This window comes from Lagenorhynchus albirostris, chromosome 2 (assembly GCF_949774975.1).
Source record: "Lagenorhynchus albirostris chromosome 2, mLagAlb1.1, whole genome shotgun sequence".
In the NCBI taxonomy this organism is placed as follows: domain Eukaryota; kingdom Metazoa; phylum Chordata; class Mammalia; order Artiodactyla; family Delphinidae; genus Lagenorhynchus; species Lagenorhynchus albirostris.
Window position 1 is genome coordinate 53629844 of NC_083096.1, and position 15677 is coordinate 53645520.

Sequence of the window (15677 nt, forward strand, 5' to 3'; positions counted from 1 at the left end):
TAATTGCTGACAGTTAAATGAGGTAATTTGAAAATTCTTCGGATGTCTTCTGTTTTTATTAAGTCATATTGTCATTGTTGTTCATCTTTAATATTTTTATTATAAAGCCAATCCTTGTATTAAAGAAAATACTGTTTTCTTAAATATTAAGTCTTTACATTTACTTTTTAACATAGGAACTTACAGCACTTTTTGTCTGCAGTATTTCACCCTGACAACCATTAGTGCAGATTTTCCTAGAAATCATTTTGTAAATGTTAAGTTATTTTATGATTGTGGTGATGCTTGTGTGGTTTGGTTTAGGCTTTTTATTTCCTCCTCTTTAATCTACAGCAACTGGAGCAGATTCAGAAGGAGTTAAGTGTTTTGGAAGAGGATATCAAAAGAGTGGAAGTAAGATATCAAGAATTTCTCACATCTCTAGTAATTTTTCAGTTTCATGAAATTTTTGCTTTTCCTTTAAATTGCTGCATTAAATTTATGGGATTGGTCTCCATTGTATAGAAAGTCACAGTCATAATTTATGCAGCAATAGTTTATTAGGAGGCCTTTTCCTCTAGTTAATGATCAAAGTTAGAGTTTAATCCATTGTTTACTAGAAAGCTAATATTTGAATCAAGAGGAATGCTACTTATCTTAATGTTTGCAGAGAATATTTTTGAAGTAGAGACTGACATATCATGTTTTTCTGTGCTTTGCAGAGTTGAACCTAATGATCCAGTTGCCATACTGTCATATTTATCTTAATATTTATCAGTAGGATCTCACCTGGATTAATGATTAGCTAGTTCACTATTCACATAGTGTACTGTACATCTCATTCAGATTATTTACATTTGTCTTTTTCTGCATTCGGGAGCTTCATTAGTGATGAATATTTATTAAAGTGTTTCTGGTTCTTTAAGAATGTGTATCATACAAAAGGCTTGTCTCTTAACTTTCAGATATCCTTGCTTTTGTACTCTGTGGAAAGGAAGCCTTGAGAAATTTGGGTGTTGAGACAAAAAGGGACTGATAACACCTGGGATTGGAAAAGAATATAATATCATAACTCCTTTTGATTTATACATCTTCTCTTTGGAGTGTCTGTAACTCTAATAATTGTGCTTCCAGGAAATGAGCGGCTTATACTCTCCTGTCAGTGAGGATAGCACAGTGCCTCAATTTGAAGCTCCTTCTCCATCACACAGGTACAAATCTTGAAACTTGTAATTGCTTAGGATTTATGTTACAGAGTGCACATATGGTATTAATCCTTAGGAGCCTTTTCCATGTAATGTACAAAAAACCCTGAGAAATTACTTTGGTTATGATCTAGAAATGAGATTGAGATAGCCTGTTTCCTTAATGCTTTGAATTTTCATGCCAGGGACAGTTAGTGAGTAGAATATTATAATACTGTGAATTCACTGTTGGATTAAAAGTTTGGTGGATTTCTTAAAATAATGGCAGCTTTAAATACTTTGTGAGTTAAAATAAGATGACATTAGAAATCTACAACTGGAGAACATGAAATGGTAATATTAGGGGAGAATTAGATAAACTAATACCTTTAACTTTTCCACTAACCGGTTGAATTTTCTTGCAGATCTCATTCCCCAGATTTAAAATGAGGCCATTAGATAGATCTGTTAGTTTAGATATCCCTGGTATTTTCTTTATAACTCCCCATTATTAATTTGTCTTCCCTTCTGTACCCTCTATTAGAGCAGGAATTACATTTGTCTTGCTCGTGACTGTTTCCCTAGGTTTTTGAGTAGCAGTAGTGACTGGCCTCCTTCAGTAAGTTTTTGTGAAATAATAGTGAATGTCTGTGGTCCCTATATAGCTCTAAAGTTCTATTTGAAATATCTACTACCTAAAATTTGAATTTGAACTTTTTTGTTGTGTTCAAAGCGAGAGCAATTTTACATGTTTTTAACTTGCTAATCCATTTAGGATAGTGGTCTAATGTAAGCTTTTCGGACAGATAGTTTTAGGATAACACATGGATTATCAGGCAGTCCAATGACAGTACAAGAGATTACACTAACCTTCAGAGCCAGTGTCAGTTCAGGAGAGCTATTTTAGATCTAGTTTGGGACAATATGTGGAAGGGGAAGGGGCACAAGGGATATTCAGTTAAAGAACATTCCTGGGTTGTTTGATATTTTTCATTAACCATTTTATGGAGAATCCTCGTGAGTACTAGGTGATTCTGGGGTCACTTTACCTGTGTAATTCAGCTTGTTTTTGTCCATATTTTATTTTCTTTAAAACACTTGGGAATGACTCAGCTGTGGGATATTATCTTTAAGCTTAACATTCACTTCCTGATACACATGGAATCTTTGTCAGTAGAATATTTATTATGTGAGTGCATGCAGGCAAGAAAAAGTTGTCATATCACAGAATCTTCTCTAATAAACTGATAGTTCTCATCGTCATATGACTCTCTGTCATAGCCTTTAACAGTAGTGTTTCTTTCTATCTGTGTGTCCAGGTCTTTGTTAATCTTACTGACGACTTTTAATGACTTGTTGACCATATAGTATTATATTCATTTAACTGGCTCTGTTTATTTAATGCCTCTGATGCACTGGGCACTGTTCGAAGTGTTGAATCTAGCTGGCAAATTTCCTGCCTTTATGGAGCTTACCTTTTGGGGGTGTGTGTGTGTGGAGGTTGGGGCAGATGCTAAATAAGCAAAAATATAATATAGTAGTAGTACAAAATATGTAAGTAGTACCCTAGGAAGGAAATTAGATGTATTAGAGAGCTGACACATGAATGAAGTGAAGTGAAGAGATAATAAAAAGTCATGGGGGAAAAAAAGAAAAAAAACAAAAAACAAAAAAGTCATGGGGGAGTTTTGAGTAGGATCTGTTTTAGATTTTAAAATATTTACTGGGGTTCCCATGTAGACGATAGAGATTCTGTGTCCCTGTCAGCCCCCTGCCATTGGAAACTAGGGCGAACGTTAGGAACATTGCAAGAGTCCAGAAGAGAGGAAATGGTGGAATTTTATTGGATTTTATAGGATTTTATTGGTGGAAGAGAAGGGAAGTGGTTGTATTATAAAGTAAAATAGCTGATCTCATAAAAGATAGAGGATTTCATGATATCTGTGAAAACTTTGTTGAATCGCTAAAATCGTATGGAACACTATTGTCAAATGAGATTTGGGCAGAGGTGAGACTGGTTAACAGTTGAAGATGAGAAAATAGACAAACATGATATTTTCTTCAAAAGAGTGTTTTGATATTTTCTTGAAACGAGTAATTTGATTATCACTCAAGGTTTGAGCGAGACACTTGGGAAAATGATGTGGCTTTAAATATTCTTGGGAAATGACCCTTAAGATTTGGATGTGAAATTAAACATGGGAAGAATGTTATGTTATACTATCAATATTTGAGTTTTTTTTATTTTTAAGAAATAGCATGTAGTTGAATTATAATTTTTCCCTCATAATTATTAGCTTCATTATTTAAATGCCAGACATATTTTTTTTATTTCTGTTGATCATAAATTTAATTCATTTTTTAAAAGATGCATACATAAGTTTAAATTGTGAATTGCTTATTGAACTTTTCTGTGGTGTAGACCAGGGATATTTATAAATAAAATATATAGATAAGACATTTATATAAGACACTTTTGATTATATTTAACTACTCTATCAGGTATTTTTGAGACTTAATCTTTCATTTGTGTGTCTGTCATTTTTTAATAAATAAATAAATAAATTTATTTATTTATGGCTGCGTTGGGTCTTCCTTGCTGCGCATGGGCTTTCTCTAGTTGTGGCGAGCGGGGGCTACTCTTCGTTGCGGTGTCTGGGCTTATCACTGCAGTGGCTTCTCTTGTTGTGGAGCACAGGCTCTAGGCGTGTGGGCTTCTGTAGTTGTGGCGCGTGGGCTCAGTAGTTGTGGCTCGCGGGCTCTAGAGCGCAGGCTCGGTAGTTGTGGCGCACGGACTTAGTTGCTCTGCTGCATGTGGGATCTTCCTGGACCAGGGATTGAACCCATGTCCTCTGCATTGGCAGGTGGATTCTTAACCACTGCACCACCAGGGAAGTCCCTGTGTGTCTGTCATTTTTGACAAAGGTCCAGATGAATCAAAATGAAGGAAAAAGCAAGGGGTCACTTTATGGATGTTAGAAGTATTTAACTATTATAATATATATATATATTTATATATATATATATAAATATATATATAATGGTGAGTTAGTACCTTGTGAATTTGTATATTTTATCATTTGAGTGAATAAACTAGTAAAATTCAAGGAATTTGATATTGTGTAATGGCTCTTGGACTAGATTAAGAAATTCCTCTTTAACTCACCCACACAACTCTATGCAGTTATACTTACCCCCGTGACATGCCCCCTCCCCCAAGTTATTAAAAAAAAAATGTGTGTGATGGGGAGAGGGTGGGTGGTGGTTAGGGATGGCTCTTTGGTATAGTGGATGAAAATGGACCCATCTTCTCTGTTATTGCATATTGGGTCTTTGGCTGGATTATGATCACTGACCAGAGCAGTGTTAATGGCTTCTTCTTCACATATTAATGCTTAAGTTTTTGGTACTTTTGGGCAATTATTACTGGTTTAACTGATTTGTTTTACTTGGGAAGATAACTTTTTAAATTTTATTTTATTTATTTATTTATTTATTTTCTTATTTCATTGTCTTTTATTTATTTATTTTTTCACCACACTGCGTGGCTTGTGGGATCTTAGTTTCCCAGCCAGGGACCGAACCCTGGCCCTTGGCAGTGAAAGCGCGGAGTCCTAACCACTGGACTGCCAGGGAATTTCCTAAGATAACTGTTTTTAAAACATAGGAATTGAAACGTTCTTACGGTCAGGTCTAACTCTAATCCTTACAGATTTGTCCCTAATTTATTATATATTTTAAACAAATGTTCTACATAAACCTAAAGAGTTTTTCATATAACATTTATTTCCCTTTATTGAGGAGGAGAATTATACAATATAGGAAATTCTCCATACACAGCCTGACACTATTTTCCATACAGTAAGTCTCCTACATACGAACGAGTTTCGTTCCTAGAGGGGATTCGTAAGTCCAATTTGTTCGTAAGTGCAAGAAAGTTGGCCTAGGTACCCAACTAACGCAATCGGCTATATAGTACTGTACTGTAATAGGTTTATAATACTTTTCACACAAATAATACATAAAAAACAAACACAAAAAATAAAGAAAACATTTTTCATCTTATAGTACAGTACCTTGAAAAGTACAGTAGTACAGTACAACACCTGGCATACAGGGGCTGGCATCAAGGGAACAGGCAAGAAGAGTTACTGACTGGAGGAGGGAGAGGAGGTGGGAGATGGTGGAGCTGAAGGATCGTCAGCAGTAGGAGTCGGAGGGCAAGCTGCTCACTCCTGACGTTGATGGCACAGGTTCTGGTTCCTTGCTGGATTCAATTCTATCTACTCTTGAAAAAACGATCCAGTGATGTCTGGGTAGTAGCTCTTTTTTTCTTTTCTTGTCACATGGTAGCACTCGATTGCATTCTGAATGGTAGCTGCAACCTTTGTGTACCGTTCTACATTCAGGTCCTATGCCTCAAAAACTAACAGTGCCTCCTCAAAGAAAATCCCTTTGCCATTTCCTGTATCGTGAATCTCTTCGGTTCTTCAGTTACTTCTTCCTCCTGTCTCTCTTGGTGATTCTTAGCGGTATCAGCTACATCACCACTGCTTTTACCATTGCTTCTGGACATCCTGGGCTTGAAATAAAGATACTGTACTACTGTACACTATACAGTACTGTACAGTAAAGTACACAAAAGCACAACCACTTATAGAGGAGGCATGCGTGTGACAGTGTACACCAGACACGTGAACTAACTTATGTGATTGGACATGCGAACACGTTTGCATCTTTGAAAGTTTGCAACTTGGAGGTTCGTATATAGGGGACTTGTATTTCCAAGGTTAGATGATTATGAACAGATCTTAAGAAATCTCTGCTACACTTGCATTTATTGTTGCGAGTACTGAGGATTACTTGCCTTAACTCTGACCCTATACCATGCAGAGGAGTTGAATTTGATGCCATAGGCGATGGAGGATACTGAAGAATCTTATGGAATTTTCAACTTGAACAAACACAAAGAAACGCAAACACAGAAAACAAATTTCCTTGGCAATAATGTAAAGGGTACTCTTCATACATCTGTAGTTTCTCATTAATTTGATAGGTAATAGAATTGCAGCAAGTAAAGAAAAATGTTTTTGAAATAGTTCAATTTCCTTTATTTAGAATATTTGAAGAATTCTTCAGTCACTAAGCCAGTTTTTGGAGGTGTATCAGGCATGTATAAAACACAGTTTTAGGCACTGGAGATACAGTTGTGAATATGACAGACCCTAGAACTCTGCTCACATGGTTATATAAAGGACGGAAAATAAGTTATGCTGTCAAATTAATTATTCTGCTTAAAATATGGTATAAATAGACTTTTTGATTCCAGTAATTAAAATAATCAAAATACATTTAAATTATGTTTGATGAGTAGGTATTTCAGGATTTTTGAAAAACATCTTTGGGTTCTTGTTATAAACTGTAATTGTCACTGCTTGATGAAGATACTACCAGTCCTTTCTAATTCTGAAATCTGAGGTGTGAATAGGACAGATTTCGATGTGCATGAGTATCAACCAAACCTCTTGTTTGACATGCAGATTTTTGAACCCCACCCCCGAAATCTGATCATTAGGTCTGAGGTGAGTTCCTGAGATTCACATGTAGGCCTGGAGGATCATACTTTAAAAATATGTAAATACTGGTTTAGGGGGTAGTGAATATGTCTGTATTACTGACATGTTTTAAAAATCTCTAAGTAAGATATATTTATTTTCTTTTTCATAAAAGAAAGCTCTGACATTCAACACTAACGTTTTATAACTATCTTAAGTTTATTTCATTTTTGGGGAAGATAGGGTAAAATTTTCTATTTACTCTCTACTTTGTAAAGTTACATATCCTTCTGTAATGTCTTAAAAATGCCTCGAGTTATGTTCCTGGGCTTGAGAGAGCCAAAACAGTTAAAATTAAGTTTCTTGGAAGGAAGCAGATTATTGGTATTTACCAGTCATTCCCTGTTGATTCCATTCATATTACTGTGATTAGACCCTCTTGCTTATGGCCTTTTGTGCTTTCAAGTTAGAGTCATGTAGGAAACTTTTCACCCCTTTGCTTATTATAGGTGTACCTTGATTCTGGGAGGTCAGGGATGGGAGAAGCTGGGAAAACCAAAGCTATACATTGTAACCCTAGCCTAGATGTAAGAATAATTGAATGCAAGCATAAAATTTCATGTCCTGTCACCATTTTCTGTTTCTGCTGTTTACTGTCTCTCCTCTACCCAAGTTCCAGTATATTTTTCCCATTCAGATCCTCTACCTTTGAATCTTTTGTTGCTGTTTTTGGAATGCTTCCTCTACTTTGTTTTTAAAACCTTTTTCTGAGATGATTTCAGAGACCTGGGTTTTTGTAACACTAAGATTTATGGCAGTTACATCATCTGATAATTAAAAATTTCTCCTCTGTGAATTATAACTAAATTGTAACTATTACAACTATTCCCACTCATTGATAAGTGGTTAGAATATAATGGAGTCAAAGGCAGTACTTAGCCTAACAAACTGGGACTTTTATTAGCTTTATTGGAGACAAATGAGTTTTGTCAGTCTTTTTCTTTTGAGCTTATTATTCTGTTTTTGAAATTCTACCAAGCAAATTATTTACTTCCAAAGGCAGTAAGCAGTAGATTCAGACCTGCTCCATCTTTCAGAAATTTTCCGTCACATGTGCTTTTCACATCTGCCAGCAGTAAGTTTCTCCCTGAGGAAGCTCTTATAATGAAAACTTTAAAATGAATTGCCCTTTTGCTTTTCTTTTTAAACTTTAGTAATATTATGGAATTACAGACCTTTTAAAAGGCAGCATAATATGAGGTTCATACAGTCCTCCTATGTACTGTATATCTACAACCCTTTCTAACCATCTACCATTAAAAGGGGACAAAGGGTGTTGGAGGAAGTTTTTCCTGGATATTTGAAATACTCTGATAACTTCTGTTCTTTGAAGAATAAATTGAATCTCTTTTTCCTAAAGATCATAGATACGTACTCTGGAGCCCAATGTTTTTATTATTGAACTACCCTTACGTTCCCAAAGTAAATCCAAAGCTTGTATGATATATAGGTTTTCATAACCTTTTTGGGAAACCTTTGGAGTCAGATGTGTTTCATTATGTGGTGTTATGTCTTGCCCCCATACCCTTCCCTCCGCAATTTAGAAAGGTAACACAGTACATATGCCATATATTACATATACTGGAGGAGGAGTAAAACGCGGTTCCATATAATCAAGCACATTAATATTTCAGCATTGAAGCATGCATATTAGCAGTCAGTGAGATAAACGATATCAAAATCTGTTCAGGTCAGGTTTTCACTTCAAAAAGTTACAAAAAGTGTTTGATTTTCATAGTTTTGGGTTTTAGGAATTGAAGTTTTCTGTAATCTTTTTTGTTGTTGTTTAACATCTTTATCGGAGTATAATTGCTTTAAAATGGTGTGTTAGTTTCTGCTCTATAACAAAGTGAATCAGTTATACATATACATATATCCCCATATCTCTTCCCTCTTGCATCTCCCTCCCTCCACCCTCCCTATCCCACCCCTCTAGGTGGTCACAAAGCACCGAGGTGATCTCCCTGTGCTATGTGGCTGCTTCCCACTAGCTATCAGTTTTACATTTGGTAGTGTATATGTGTCCATGCCACTCTCTCACTTTGTCCCAGCTTACCCTTCCCCCTCCCCGTGTCATCAAGTCCATTCTCTAGTAGGTCTGCGTCTTTATTCCCATCTTGCCCCTAGGTTCTTCATGACCTTTTTTTTTTCTAGATTCCATATATATGTGTTAGCATACGGTATTTGTTCTTCTCTTTGTGACTTACTTCACTCTGTATGACAGACTCTAGGCCCATCCACCTCACTACAAATAACTCAATCTCGTTTCTTTTTATGGTGGAGTAATATTCCATTGTATATATGTGCCACATCCTTTATCCATTCATCTGTCAGTGGACACTTAGGTTGCTTCCATGTCCTGGCTATTGTAAATAGAGCTGCAGTGAACATTGTGGTATATGATTCTTTTTGAGTTATGGTATTCTCAGGGTATATGCCCAGTAGTAGAATTGCTGGATCGTATGGTAATTCGATTTTTAGTTTTTTAAGGAACCTCCATACTGTTCTCTATAGTGGCTGTATCAATTTACATTCCCGCCAACAGTGCAAGAGGGTTCCCTTTGCTCCACACCCTCTCCAGTATTTATTGTTTGTAGATTTTTTTGATGATGGCCATTCTGACCAGTGTGAGATGATATCTCATTGTAGTTTTGATTTGCATTTCTCTAATGATTAATGATGTTGAGCATTCTTTCATGTGTTTGTTGGCAATCTGTATATCTTCTTTGGAGAAACATCTGTTTACATCTTCTGCCCACTTGTGGATTAGGTTGCTTGCTTTTTTGATATTGAGCTGCATGAGCTGCTTGTAAATTTTGGAGATTAATCCTTTGTCAGTTGCTTCATTTGCAAATACTTTCTCCCATCCTGAGGGTTGTCTTTTCGTCTTGTTATGGTTTCCTTTGCTGTACAAAACCTTTTAAGTTTCATTAGGTCCCATTTGTTTATTTTTGTTTTTATTTCCATTTCTCTAGGAAGTGGGTCAAAGAGGATCTTGCTGTGATTTATGTCATAGAGTGTTCTGCCTGTGTTTTCCTCTGAGAGTTTGATCGTGTCTGGCCTTACATTTAGGTCTCAATCCATTTTGAGTTTATTTTTGTGTATGGTGTTAGGGAGTGTTCTGATTTCATTCTTTTACATGTAGCTGTCCAGTTTTCCCAGCACCACTTATTGAAGAGGCTGTCTTTTCTCCATTGTATATTCTTGCCTCCTTTATCAAAAATAAGGTGACCATATGTGTGTGGGTTTATCTCTGGGCTTTCTGTCCTCTTCCATTGATCTATATTTCTGTTTTTGTGCCAGTAGCATACTGTCTTGACTACTGTAGCTTTGAAGTATAATCTGAAGTCCGGGAGCCTGATTCCTCCAGCTTCATTTTTCTTTCTCAAGATTGCTTTGGCTATTTGGGGTCTTTTGTGTTTCCATACAAATTGTGAAATTTTTTGTTCTAGTTCTGTGAAAAATGCCAGTGGTAGTTTGATAGGGATTGCATTGAATCTGTAGATTGCTTTGGGTAGTATAGTCATTTTCACAATGTTGATTCTTCCAATCCAAGAACATGGTAATCTCTCCATCTGTTTGTATCATCCTTAATTTCTTTCATCAGTGTCTTATAATTTTCTGCATACAGGTCTTTTGTCTCCTTCAGTAGGTTTATTCCTAGGTATTTTATTCTTTTTGTTGCAGTGGTAAATGGGAGTGTTTTCTTGATTTCACTTTCAGATTTTTCATCATTAGTGTATAGGAATGCAAGACATTTCTGTGCATTAATTATTTTATCCTGCTACTTTACCAGATTCATTGATTAGCTCTGGTAGTTTTCTAGTAACATCTTTAGGATTCTCTATGTATAGTGTCATGTCATCTGCAAACAGTGACATCTTACTTCTTCTTTTCCAATTTGGATTCCTTTTATCTTTTTTTGTTCTCCGATTGCTGTGGCTAAAACTTCCAAAACTATGTTGAATGAGAGTGGTGAGAGTGGGCAGCCTTGTCTTGTTCCTGGTCTTAGTGGAAATGGTTTCAGTTTTTCACCATTGAGGACAATGTTGGCTGTGGGTTTGTCATATATGACCTTTATTATGTTGAGGTAAGTTCCCTCTATGCCTACTTTCTGGAGGGTTTATCATAAATGGGTGTTGAATTTTGTTGAAAGTTTTCTCTGCATCTGAGATAATCATATGGTTTTATGTGAGTTTTTTGAGCCATATATATATATATATATATGTTTAATTTTATTATTTATTTATTATTATTTTAAGAAATATTTATTTAGTTATTTATTTGTCTGCTTCGGATCTCAGTTGCAGGATCTTCGTTAGGGCATGCGGGATTTTAAGTTGTGACATGCAGGTTCTTAGTTGCGGCATTCGGGATCTAGTTCCCTGACCAGGGATCGAACCTGGGTCCCCTGCATTGGGAGCGTGGAGTCTTAACCACTGGACCCCCAGGGAAGTCCCAAGCCCAGTATTTTTAAAAGCCAAACTGTATATTGCTGAAAAGGCCATTTTAATCACTGATGTTTATTTGTATAAAATCTTTTGTATAGAATTTGTTGTACTATCTTGTTGAAATTCTTACAAATACCACAATATGAGTAGTAGTACTGTCTATTCTAATGAGTCCGAGACACTGTAGAAGAAAAGATTTCACCTTAATTTTCAATTGAATTTTGCATCAAAATTTTCTCTTACCTTCCTATTCTTTTATAGATATAGCTTATATGTGAAACTGAGTTAACAGTCTTTTAAAAATTATTTATTTAAACATATTTTTTATTTCTTTTTTTTTTTTAATTGAAGGATAGTTGATTTGCAGTGTTGTGTTAGTTTCAGGTGTACTGCAAAGTGATTCAGTTTTATATATATATATGTATACACACATGCGCACATATATACACATAATACACACATATACGTATATACACAAATACACACATAAATACGTATATATACACATAAATACATATACATATATATTCTTTTTCAGATTCTTTTCCCTTATAGGTCATTACAAAATAGTATAGTTCCCTGTGCTGTACAGTAGGTCCTTCTTGATTATCTATTTTATATATAGGGGTGTGTATTTTTTAATCCCAAACTCCTAATTTATCCGTCCCCCCCATTTCCCCTTTGGTACCATAAATTTGTTTTCTATGTCTGTGAGTCTGTTTCTGTTTTGTATATAAGTTCATTTGTAAAAGTCTATCTTTTAATTACAAAGTATATCTTTGCTTTTGGAAGCAAATAATTTAACTGACAGTAAGTAGTTTTGTGACATCTACTTGCATAACTGTGAATTTCCCTTGTAACTTGGATTAACAGCTGTATAGTTTTCATATGTTTTTAGCTGAGCTCCTCATTGTCACCAGCAAGAACATTAAGAATTTTTTTATCATCTTATTTTCCCCATCATGAATAAAGAGTATTATTCCTAACTCAGTTTTAGTTACTATCTTGAAATTTTCTTCTTGCCCTTGCCATTTTTTGGTGGCTTTATTTGTGTAACTTATTTGAAATAATTTGAAGTTATTTATTTGACATTTATTTGAAATAATTGATGACTCTCATATTTATAGGTTGCCATTTTTTTCACTTTTCTCCTTAAATTATGTCTATGAAGTGGGTTGGGCTAATCCAGGATTTCCTCACTCTTCAGTTGTAGAATGTGATGTGCCTAAGGAGCATAGCATGGTGGTTCAGTGTAGACTCTAGAACCTGACTCCATGGCTTTGAATCCTAACTCTGCTATTGACTAACTTTGTTAACTTGGGCCAAATGTATAATCTGTCAGTGGCTGAGTTTCCTCACTTGAGAAATGGGAATGATAATAGTGTCTACCTGAGTTATGAAGTTTAAATTACTTAGCTCCGTGCCTACAGCATGGTAAATGCTCAATAAATGATAGCTGTTAATACTGCTGTTGTCATTACCATCTGTGGATTGTGGCTAACTCAGAGATAAGCAGTAGAATAGCACCAGAATCAAGAGAACCCAGCCCAGGCAGTGCTTTCTAATATTCTCTTCTAATCATGTTACTTTATACACACATAGAAACACACACACACACACACACACACACACACACACACACATTTTAAAAAGCAGAATTAAAGGGATTTATTTTTTCAGATTGCTTCTGTTGCGGTTGTATATGCAATAATAAATTTCCTTAGTGAATAAGATTAAGATCTGAAATAAAATAAATTTCAAACTCTGCAGTTATTATTAATAAAATACTATTTAAAACCTGTAATTTCAATACCTTCAACAATCTGATGAGTACTATTTTTAAACATGTATTTGAAATGCAATGTTATCTCACTATATACACTGATATATCAATATCATTGTTCCAGCCTGCAGTCAAAGAAGTCTGAATTATAACACCATAAAATAATCATATCTAGAAATAGTTCTGTTCTATCAACCTCTAAATGTGCAACTTCATAATTTTATTAATGTTTATACAGATAATAGGGAATTGGGTTTCATTAGTGGAAGGAACACAGATTTTTTTTTTAACATCTTTATTGGAGTATAATTGCTTTAATGTTGTGTTAGTTTCTGCTGTATAACAAAGTGAATCAGCCATATGCATACATATATCTCCATATACCCTCCCTCTTGCGTCTCCCTCCCACCTGCCCTATCCCACCCCTCTACGTGGTCACAAAGCACCCAGCTGATCTCCCTGTGCTATGCAGCTGTTTCCCACTTGCTATCTGTTTTACATTTGGTAGTGTATATATGTCAATGTTACTCTCTCACTTTGACCCAGCTTACCCTTCCCCCTCCCCATGTCCTCAAGTCCATTCTCTACGTTTGCATCTTTATTCCTGTCCTGCCCCTAGGTTCATTAGAACCTTTTTTTTTGTTTTTTAGATTCCATATATATGTGTTAGCATACGGTATTTGTTTTTCTCTTTCTGACTTACTTCATTCTGTATGACAGACTCTAGGTCCATCCACCTCACTACAAATAACTCAGTTTCATTTCTTGAGTAATATTGTATATATTGCCACATCTTTGCCACATTGCCACATCTATTGCCACATTGTATATATGTGCCACATCTTCTTTATCCATTCATCTGTCGATGGACACTTAGGTTGCTTCCATGTCCTGCACTGTTGTAAATAGTGCTGCAGTGAACATTGTGGTACACGTCTCTTTTTGAATTATGGTTTTCTCAGGGTATATGCCCAGTAGTGGGATTGCTGGGTCTTATGGTAGTTCTATTTTTAGTTTTTTAAGAAACCTCCATACTGTTCTCCATAGTGACTGTATCAATTTACATTTCTACCAACAGTGCAAGAGGGTTCCCTTTTCTCCAGATCCTCTCCAGCCTTTATTGTTTCTAGATTTTTTGATGATGGCCATTCTGACCGAGGAACAGAGATTTTTGAATGCATGACATTTCTTCATTTTTAGCCCTGTTAGTCCCTGGTTAGAGTATACTGAAAATAGCGTGTGATCCTGTCATACCAGTTCATGACTCTGTGCAAGGAAAGTGAGCATTGGTTACATTTCATCAAAAGAAATTCATTACAAGATTGTGTTAATTCTTTAATTTGTAGTATAAGTGCTTTGAAGGGTCTTTCTTACATAAGTCTTACTATAGGAATGGTTAAGATCACTGAATATCTATTATTATGTATTGCTTTATAAAAAAAGACTACTGTGAAGGCAGTTGCATCTCACTTATTATATTTTTGAAAGCATAAGTTTGTATGCTATTGATGAATTTTATTCATAGAGGGTAAAATTTATTGAACATCTACCGTTTTTTGGCATTGTACTGAGAAATTAACCCACTTAACTAAATCTTATACCTCTCTGAAGTATCTTACTCATTTAGCAGATGGAGAAGCTAGCAGCCAAATAAGATCAATAACTTGCCCAGAGTCATTTAGCTGCTAACAAGTGAAATTCAAACCCACTCTGTACTCTTAAGAGTGCCTCTCATATTATAACCTTTGTGATTATTTGAGTACTAAAGTGAATAATGATTTTGTATATTTATGTAAAGAGACACACTGAAATTAGTATACTTAATTGCTTAAATTTCATTAGGGTAGACAAAAATATAAACATTTCTATAGTAGAAATAGGGAAGAATTTTTAAAAATGTAAAAAACTGTTGATCTATCATGGTTGATGTAGAAGTTATATCATTTTCAGGTGTTAATAGTCTTCATAAGCTAATTTATTTAAAGAAGGGAGGGAGGTAAGAGTGACGTGATAAGATAGATATGGTAAGATGGAACTCTTAGAAAGAAAAGCTAGTCGGGACTTCTAGAGGTTTTTCTAGGGTTAGGTAGGAAAATGCACAGAGAATATATATAATCAAATAGAAAGAACCAATGGAGAAAGTAGATTCTGTTCCACTAGGGCAGAGGTAATTAGAATATAGATTTTGGGTTATGAAAGAAAGATTATTGGTATTTTACCATTTCTTCCATTCCTTTGATAGTTTTCTTTCACGTGAGGTGATTATCATAACATTTTGGAGCTTGAAGGGACTCTAGATATAGCTAGAGATAGCTAGTCTCCACTCATCTCACTTTTCAGTTAAGGAAACAGTTATTATAAGGTATTTGTCCAAGGGTACTAGCTCTAGTGTCATAACAGGATCTGTTAACCATAGCTTTTGATTGCATGCTTGTGCTCTTTTCCCAATATTCTAAGTCCTCTTTTCCTTAGAGTTCAAACATATTAACCTATCTGAAAATGAAATTGTAGGAAATACTTCTGTATATACACCTATCTTATGATTATTCCCTACTGACATTCTTTCAAGGTGGGTATATTTAAGGTGGTGGGATGAAGGGGTAAGTTGTTTAAATATTTACTAATTTTTTTGTTTATGGGATATGTATTTATTTGATGTCTAATT

General features: G+C 35.2%; 1 protein-coding gene across 7 annotated transcripts in view; it reads left to right on the top strand.

The window, feature by feature from the left end:
• COP1 (COP1 E3 ubiquitin ligase) overlaps window positions 1–15677 on the top strand; it is a 268166-nt gene that overhangs the window by 84432 nt on the left and 168057 nt on the right. For all 7 annotated transcript variants that reach the window (XM_060132901.1, XM_060132909.1, XM_060132916.1 and 4 more), the window contains 2 exons: window positions 334–393; window positions 1114–1190. In XM_060132901.1, coding sequence (XP_059988884.1) covers window positions 334–393; window positions 1114–1190 — 137 coding nt within the window. The remainder of the gene's footprint in view (window positions 1–333; window positions 394–1113; window positions 1191–15677) is intronic.